Source organism: Arachis ipaensis, chromosome B8 (assembly GCF_059453495.1).
Source record: "Arachis ipaensis isolate K30076 ecotype BB chromosome B8, ASM5945349v1, whole genome shotgun sequence".
Classification (NCBI taxonomy): domain Eukaryota; kingdom Viridiplantae; phylum Streptophyta; class Magnoliopsida; order Fabales; family Fabaceae; genus Arachis; species Arachis ipaensis.
This window is the reverse complement of record NC_142443.1, coordinates 139,525,555-139,535,243: the sequence shown is the minus strand read 5'-3', so window position 1 is coordinate 139,535,243 and position 9,689 is coordinate 139,525,555. Positions and strand designations below refer to the sequence as shown.

At 35.1% G+C, this 9,689-nt stretch overlaps 1 protein-coding gene across 1 annotated transcript; it reads left to right on the top strand.

Moving 5' to 3' along the window:
- The first annotated feature begins 1,362 nt into the window (after positions 1-1,362).
- On the top strand, positions 1,363-6,425 carry LOC107612612 (phosphatidylinositol 4-phosphate 5-kinase 1-like). The gene is made up of 9 exons (XM_016314308.3): positions 1,363-2,328; positions 2,508-3,072; positions 3,201-3,365; positions 3,510-3,675; positions 3,824-3,934; positions 4,028-4,221; positions 4,317-4,447; positions 4,533-4,590; positions 5,633-6,425. The coding sequence occupies exons 1-9, from the start codon at positions 1,788-1,790 to the stop codon at positions 5,946-5,948; spliced, it is 2,247 nt and encodes a 748-aa protein (XP_016169794.1). The 5' UTR covers positions 1,363-1,787; the 3' UTR covers positions 5,949-6,425.
- The last annotated feature ends 3,264 nt before the right edge of the window (positions 6,426-9,689 follow it).

Sequence of the window (9,689 nt, the reverse complement as noted above, 5' to 3'; positions counted from 1 at the left end):
TATATATTGTTTAATATTTAATAGTTTTTTTTTTTAAAAGAGGTTTGGCGGGCTAGATAGCGGGGGAGGAATTCAGAACGGCCTCACTAGGTGGGGTAGGGGGGCCAACCCGCCAGATAGCTGACTTTTGGCGGGCAAGGCGGGACGGGGCGAGCTTCCCCATTTGCCACCCCTACCTACCGTTGTATCTGCGTATCTCTCAACAACCTTTTTTCCGTATCAAGCTGGCTCGGATAAGCCAGTCGCACCCACGCCCATATGTCTTGCATTTTGTATAGAACGTCTGTGGCTTAAGCTCATAAACATTGTAGTCGACTCCTATAAAGATAGTGTAACTTCTAATTGTTGTGACGACCGACTTTCTAGAACTATATTTCATTCCAATCCTGAACTCCCCGTCCTTAGGATCAGGAACACCTACACAAAACAAAAATCGTCACTCATTGATCCATTCAAAATATAAATTAAGAAAAACGTATCGTAACACTCATCACGTACCTATATTTGCATATTTGGAGAATTCTGATGTATGCATGGCGTCAATATACAAGTTACGCATAAAAGGTGGAACGTCCATCGGAGGAACCACTACATTCTCCACTGCTGTCTCACGCGTCCCACATCACTATCTTCGTCTTCGTCGCCGGCTTCATAAGTAGTTTCAAAGTCCTCTTCGCTATCATTGTTCACTTCAACTCTATCATCCTCTATATCTGAATCATTTTGAATCTCATATGCCTCTATATTTTTTAACTCAACGTACAGCTCAATCTTTGACTATCGCACTTGAGTCTGCCGGTGAATATGGAACATGTTCTACATACTTGCTTCGGCAACAATCAGCATAATATCAAACTATATTAGACCACCAAAAACTATAATGAAATTCTGGTACTGAATATTGCTCACTCTCCTCAACATATCATTTTTTATGCTTTGACAGAGACCGTTTTAAAACTCAATGAACGTCATGATGCTTGAAACCACAAACGAAAAACGGATTCTCACAAGCAAAGTTCACTCCCTCGTGAGTATTTCGTATAATATCACCGTTGTGATACACCACTAAATTTACAGTACTCTCCATTACACTAGAAACACACTCAAATAACTCTCCTCTTCACAATAAAATAGTCCCGAACTTTGCCTTATATAAAAAGAGCACTCAACACGTAGACCATGTGTCATATGTTGTATTGCCAACAAATCAAAATACGACATGCAGACATCACGCTCCTCACGTGTTGAAACTGCCCAAGCAAATACACCAAATACACCCATTTTCATTAAAAACACAAATAATGTTTTCATATTATAAAAAATAAGCCTAATAATTTGAGAATATTTTTTCATTTACGCCAAAATTAAACTAATGCAAATTATGTGTCGTTGATTTTAATCGTCACTGTGACTCTAGTCTAAGAGCGTCACTGGCTTTATGTTTGGTAGAGAAAAATAAAATGGCAGTAATAGCAAGTGGAGGTGCTCTCTGCTTTTCTTTTTCCCTCCTCTTCCAAATGAAAACATCAATGTTCCCTACGCATTATTTCTCATTTCCCTAAGCTCTGTTTTTCTCTTTCTCTCCAAAACAACAAACTAAAAGAAGAGAAAACAACGCCATCATTGCTTCATACACACACTCCACTCAAGACAAAATACCGCCGGAAAATGTTGCCGCCGATCTGTTCCCCGGCGATCCTACTCCAACGCCGGTGAACACTCCAAAAAAAAAAAAACAAACAGAGAAAGGGGAAAAAGTTCTGAGGCTCAAAAAGGAATAAAGTAAAATGCAGGAAACACTTCTCACTGTGTCTGAACAGCTTCACACTACAAAGAAGAAGAAATCAGACGAAGAAGAAGATAATGAAGAAGGAGATGATGTCATCGAGCTCGTGGTGCTTCCTCCGCCGTGCCGGCCGCCGCGAGTACCTCCAGGGTCACGGCGTGTGACGCCGGCCGTCACCTTCAGTGACTCCGGTTTGAGTTCTGTAGTCAGATCGCTACCGAACGGTGACCTCTACGCTGGAACCCTAACTGGGAACGTCCCCGACGGCGCCGGAAAATATCTCTGGTCGGACGGTTGCATTTACGAAGGGGAGTGGTGCGACGGAAAAGCCTCCGGCAAGGGACGGTTCTCGTGGCCGTCGGGAGCAACCTACGAAGGTGAGTTCTCCGACGGAAAAATGCACGGCACTGGAACATTCGTCGGAGCTGACGGGGACACGTATAAAGGATCATGGCTCTCCGACAAGAAACACGGCTTCGGCGAGAAACGCTACGCTAATGGTGATGTCTATGAAGGTTCATGGACGCACAATTTGCAAGAAGGTGAGGACAAAGAAGCTCACCTAGTTCATTTTTTCCTCACAAATGCGTATTATGTTATTTACTTCTATCTTGAGTTCGAAAGTTTCTTAAACCTGTGACTGATTTTCCATCAAATTTTTGTATATAACTAATGTATTGAAATCATATTGAATACTCGTATATGTATTTGTGCAATGTAGGTGAGGGAAAGTATGTATGGAGGAATGGGAACGAGTACATTGGAGAGTGGAAGAACGGGGCAATTTGCGGGAAGGGTGTTTTGGTTTGGAAGAATGGGAACAGATATGAAGGGTTTTGGGAGAATGGTATTCCTAAAGGGAAAGGTGTGTTTACCTGGCGTGATGGGAGCACGTGCTCCGGAAATTGGGGGAAGGAGTTTGTGAGCGACGAAGAGAGGTGTAGGAGTAGGAGGAGGAGTGTGGAGATGGTAGTCAAGAAGAGGGTCTCTGTTGATGGTGGTCTTGGTGGGAGGAGTGTGAGTTTTCCAAGGATTTGCATTTGGGAGCTTGATGGTGAAGCTGGGGATATAACCTGTGATATTGTGGATAATGTGGAGGCTTCTATGTTCTATAAAGACTGGAGTGAGTTTGAGAGTGGTGGCAGCAATGGCAGTGGCGATGATGGTGGTTGGAACTTGCAGAGGAGTCCTTGTTTAGTTGATGGGGATGTGAAGAAACCTGGTAACACTGTGTCTAAAGGGCATAGGAGTTATGATTTGATGCTTAACCTTCAATTGGGTATAAGGTATTTGTCTTATCTTCTTTGCCGTTGCAATAATACAGTTTTTGGTAATTGTTGGTTAGTTCATTTTGGGAATGGTTGTGGATTTCTGTGTTTTGAGGAACTGTTTCTGTTTCTTTTTGTTGTTATAGGTACTCTGTTGGGAAGCATGCTTCAGGACGGCGAGAGCTTAGGCCGGGAGATTTTGATCCTAAGGAGAAGTTCTGGACAAGATTTCCACTAGAAGGGTCTAAGTTCACGCCCCCGCATCAATCCGTAGACTTCAGGTGGAAAGATTACTGCCCCATGGTGTTCAGGTGTCAATATATTTTTTTGGCTATGTCAATTTTCTTCTGTTGACTGATTTTGTTGTAATTTCTAGGCAAAGGAAAATCTTGTATATAGTGTACTAATTATGTCTATGTCTTGGTGGGTGCTTTTTTGTCTTATTGGATATTTAGACATCTAAGGGAATTATTCGCCATAGATCCTGCGGATTACATGCTTGCTATTTGCGGCAATGACACACTTAGAGAGATGTCTTCCCCTGGAAAAAGTGGAAGCTTGTTTTACCTCACTCAAGATGACCGGTTTATGATCAAGACCTTGAAGAAGGCTGAAGTCAAGGTCAGTGGCCACTTGCTATACAATTTTTATGCATTGTGATATGAAAAACTACAAAAACCTATGTTGTGTAAGGTGACATTTCACTTTCAGCTTTTGGTAACAATGTTATTTTCTCTTCATTGTAATAATTACTTTGTGTCTCTCTTAGGTACTCATCAGGATGCTTCCAAGTTACTATCAACATGTTTGCCAGTACAAGAACTCCCTGGTCACGAAATTTCTTGGTGTTCATTGCGTCAAACCTGTTGGAGGTCAGAAGGTATGATTTCAAATTGAATTTTGCTGTAAACTGAGATATACTATCCAAATGCTTGACACAAGATAATGAACATGTGGTATTTTGAAAAATCAGACTCGCTTTATTATAATGGGCAATGTATTTTGTTCGGAGTATCGGATTCATAAGCGGTTTGATCTCAAAGGATCTTCTCATGGTCGTACTACGGATAAACCCGAGGAGGAGATTGATGAGACAACCACTCTCAAAGACCTTGATCTTAACTTTGTCTTTCGCCTGGAACAATCTTGGTTTCAAGAGCTTATATGGTACAGAATCTGCAGCCAAGTTGCATGATGCTTTTACTTTTCAACATTTCTTTTATGATGTTCTTAGTGTTGTTCTTTTGATAACTTCTGCTCAGCCAACTTGATAGAGACTGTGAGTTCCTGGAAGCAGAGGGGATTATGGATTATAGTCTTCTAATTGGTCTTCATTTCCGTGACGATTACTCAGTTGAGGAAATGAAGAGTTCAAAAGATGAGTTGTGTTCAGGTACAAGCTTTGTTTTTCCTTTTCATATGAATTTATTATTAGATCATGACGAGATAAATAATCTGTGGAATTATGGATTTGGCAGGCAAGAGAGACATGCAAAATGATGAGGTGCAGGATATGAAATGGGTTCCCATAGGCCGGTATGCCATTTCCTCTTAATAATTCTTAACACTTCTGTATCTGACTGCCCTAGTAAGAGAGTATAGAATAAATTGTGATGAATTTTCAAAAGGGAACTATTTTATGATAGTTTTGCTTGCATTTTTCAAAAGATTGTGCATAGAAATCTGGATACAGTTATGTTAGTATGAGGCTTAAGCCACTACCTAAACTCCAACCTGGCATTTCCAGTAGAAATGAATTCAATCAAGGGGATTTGGATTTGCGTAGAGATGGACCATCTTTAGTTAATATTTTCCGACCCGGCATTTCTGGCAGAAATCAATTCAATTAAGGGAACTTGGATTTGTGCAGACATGTACCAGCCTTAGTTGCTACATCGTTATTATTAATAGATTTAGAGGTGATATGTCATTTTTGTCTCTATTGACCCATCGGTGGCCATTGCTTTCAGTTCTTTGCATGTGCCCTGTCCTTGAACTTTATTAGTGTGTCTGGACCAGGGCATAAAACAAACAAGCAAATTGCATGCGTCTAAAATAAATTTCGTTATGACACATGTGTATACAATTGGAAGTGCATCATTTTTGCATTCTACAATCCCTTTCATCCGCGATTTAGTAGTGGTCGAATTGGGGATCTCCTTTCATAAATTTGATTCTGTTTGTTCAGATGGACCGGAAAATGACTTGAGGCTGTTCTATTGACAAAAAATGCTTGTGGGGTCATTTTAATCAGTATCTTGGGGAAAACCTTCCTTTTCGAGCCAGTTGTTAAGTTGACAGTGATATTAATGGAGCAGTGGTGTTTGTTAGGAACTTAGGATTAGAATCTTAGTTGTTAACATGTAGTTTTCGTATTATTTTACAAAATATAGTTCCATCTTACAAGTAATGCACTTTGTTATGTAGTCTAGTCAAAAAAGGAAATCAATAATTAACTATAACAAAAACAAAATCAACCTATTAATTTTAGTAATCTTCTTTCAATTTTGCTATCTTCCTAAAGTATATGTTTGCATCCTGATTTTTGCATAATATATTGCAATTCTCTATATTCCAGGGGACCTCTAATCCGGCTAGGAACGAACACACCTGCGAGAGCTGAGAGAGTATGTAAAGCTAGATTGGATCAGCTTCAGCACACAGGTAGTGGAAGCATTAATCCTACCCCTCCAGAGAGCAGTGGCGAGATATCTGATGTAATTCTCTACTTTGGTATCATTGACATTCTCCAAGATTACGATATCACCAAAAAACTAGAGCATGCATACAAGTCACTACAAGTGGATTCTTCCTCTATCTCGGCCGTTGATCCAAAGCTATACTCTAAAAGGTTTAGGGATTTCATACACAGAATCTTTGTAGAGGACAAATGACATGCTCAAAGAGAAAGATGGTCGGAATCAAACCGGCCACCAGGGACCAACTTTGGCAAAGTGACACTTTAGCACTAAATATGGATATGGAGCAAATATGGATGTGATTTAAAGTTCAATCGTAGATGCTGGTGTTACTAACATTAAAATCCAAAGATTGGAAAAAGGTGGCCTTGCTTGTTGATGGCTAAATTTTTCTCAGCCATTGCAAATTGGATATGGTGGAATATGCAAGGTGCTTAATTTATTTTATTATATTGAGGGGTAGAGGTTGTCACAGTTAGTTTGTAGATGTAATGCAATCATCATCATCACAAGGCATGTGATGAGATATTCTTTTCTTTTCTTTTATTTTTGTACCACTTTTGTGTGGATGATTATGGGTTTTAGAGAAGGGTGTATAGGGAATAGAAAAAGAAAAATGCATATTCATATGCGTATATATTTGCTGAAGAAGGAAGGGATTCAAAATTTGACTAGGTTGGTGGTGGGGGTTTATAACTGTATATACAGTCAAAGATGGATGATATTATTATTAGAGAATTGAATGAACATACATTTTTTTTGGGTTGGAGAGATAAAAAAGATGGTTTTGCCTGTTGAACAAGAAAGAAAGCTCCTACAGAGAGGTCCCCATGTCACATCTTTCTCTTACTTTCTCTGTGGTATGCATTCAAATTGGGGTGTTTTTTTTTCACTTTTTCAGAGAGGGAGAGAGGGAGAGAGAGAGGAGAGAGACAGAGAGAGAGCATAAAAAGAAGATAAAAGTAGAAGAAAGAAAGAGTTGTGTCGTGTGTGTTTCCCTTGATTCATGTTCTTTCTTTGTCACACTCTGTAATTCCAATTTTTTTAAAAAAAGTAGAATAAAAATAATAATGAAGAGTGAAGGGTGTGTCCTTTTGTTGCTTCTTTTGAACAATACCAAGTAGCAAATAAGTAATAACACGAACGATATAAATTATAGGTAGGTTAATGTGAGAAGAGAAATACCAAATAGCAATAACTATGCATGTGAAACTTGACTGGTAGCTGATAGCTATCCATGCATGTTGTGCTGCAGCAATTTAATACCGAGAACGAAAAAATGATGGCACTTGTGACACAAAAGATAAGCCTCTAGTGATCTTCTTCACTCTCGTGAGTCGTGACAGATTATACACAGCTTAACGCAAAAAATAATAATAATAATAATAATAATAATAATAATAATAATAATAATAATAATAATAATAAGGTTCTAGAATTCTATGGTTCTGGGTTTAGGTTATTGAAATTTAATTGAAAATTTTTGTATAAATAAATGTTTGATTACAAAATTATAAATTATAAAAAGAATAATTGAAGATTAATTGAAATTATAAAAATTTACAGAATAATCAAACTGATAAAAATTTTAATCTGTTTATAATTAAAGATGCACAATTATCTAATAACTACTCAGTAAAATTTTAATCCAAATATCTTAATTAAAAAATAAAATATTTAATATCATAATTAATGATATGTTTATTATTTTTATTAATATATTAATTAATTTCTATTAATACACTAGCATCATCATGTGCATCAATAGTTAAACAAAACAATGGACAAAATTAGTGATGCTGATAACACATGTCAGAAGAAGAAAAGGAATAGTGGGATTTTTCAATGTTGGGCGATCCATCACTGCTGTGCCTGCTCTTAACCTGAATTGTCTCAGCTCTTGTTTGTTTGTATGAATCTGATGCTGTCTCTAAAAACATTTTAATTTGATTGATATATTATGTTTGGTCAAGCAAAATCAACTTCCTTTTATCACCTTTTCTGCTTCGTTTCACTGAAACACTAATTGTAATTCTAATACTCAACCATTCTTTTAGGTCATTAATCAATCTAGGCTGTTTTTTTTATACGGAATTGTTGGGTTATTCTCCATTATAAAGAAGTGGTGCCTTTTAATTTAGTACGAAGATAATTATAAATTGGAGAGTTTAATTTGCACATTCAAAAAAAATTTTAATATTAAAATATAAATCTAATAGTAGGTTTTATGTTTTAAAAATTTTAAAAAATTAACGTTCACAAATCAAAGGATAGATTTTATGTTACTTCACAAATTGTTTCACAAATCAAAAGATAAGTTTTGTGTTTTAAAAATTAAAAAAAAAATTAAACTTCACAAATCGAAAAGTGAGATTTGTGATTTCTATATGAAAAAAAAAAAAAATACCAAATTTCACTTATTGAAAAGCACTACTATAAATTAAATATCAAAATTAAAAACTCAATTTATCATAGCTATTTATTTGCTAAAATTATTGTTATTATTTACAAAACTTTTGAAACTAAAAAAGCAAAAATGAAAAGAGTGATTTGATAAGCATAAATTTAGACCGTTTAATTTATAATTAAGAATTGTTAAAGCGTTATTATAAAGTGTTTTTTTTTTTTTTTTGGAATTCGAATAAGAAAAAATGCAGAAACTATCATTAACACACGCACTATATCTAGTAGTGGACTAAACTCACCTACAAATCTGCAATGGCTGGCAGAGGAACCTGTTCATTTGGAAAAACGTGAAATAACAGAGTATTAATTTAATTAACGAGTATTCTAAAAGTATTTTTTAGAAACCAAAAGTAAAATATTCTGCACATGAAAGTAAAATATTTTTGTTTCTAACGTATTAAATAATCAAAATCTTAAAACATATATATTTTTATTTTTGTAAAAAATATTTTAAAATATTCGACAATAAAACACTAACATATATATAGGTGAATTCTATAATAATTGTGATTATGGTGATTATAAAAATTTGACAATATCTAAAAAATATAGCTAAAATTAAGATCATATTCGTTTATTATTTAGTAATATTTTTTAATTTGATCCAATTTTTTATGTATTCAAACTAAAATATCGTCATGTAGTAAATTTTTTTTATAATATTAATATATTATTAAATTTTTTATAACTCGTAATCACCATAATTATAGCCAACGAAAAATGCACCATACATATAATCCACATAGGACTTACTTAGGGCATTCAAATATAGAGTAGGCAAAGGAGCAAAATTATGTAAACCTCCAAAATATGTAGCTTCTTTTTTCCTCAATTGATTTATTTATTTATTCAATTTTACTAAAAAAGATTTACTAATATGTCTTGATTTGATTAAAGTTTTACTAATATATTTAAAGATGGATTTTTATACTTTGTTAGAACGAGTGAATTTGTTCTTGAAATGAAGATATTCTATCTTAATTTTACTAGCAATGTAAAAAGATGTTAAAATAAACTGAATTCATCGAACTAATCTATTAAATTAGTCTAATTCTAAGTAAAGATCAGTTGTTAACTAATTGGCCAAAACTTAAAAAAAAAGTCAAAAAATTGATAATCTAATCGAACTGGCTCAATTTTTAATTATTAATTTATTAAAAATAATAAAATACAAAAATATTATTTTTTAAAAAATATATACTATATATAAATATATTATTTTGTTATATTTGATTAAACTTCTATTGAAATTTTAAATATTTAAATTTCTAACTCCAATCAATTTTCACTCTTAGAAAAAAAAAACTAATCGAAATAAATTTTTATTGTGGTTCCAAGAGAAACAGGTTAACCATCGTGTTGCCGAAGCCCACATGTGCCAATCCAAATTGGGCTTTCGATTTAAAAACGAGACCAGCCCAATAGGCCCAATTTCAAATCAAGAAGCAAGTGGTGGGTCCCCACGCGCGC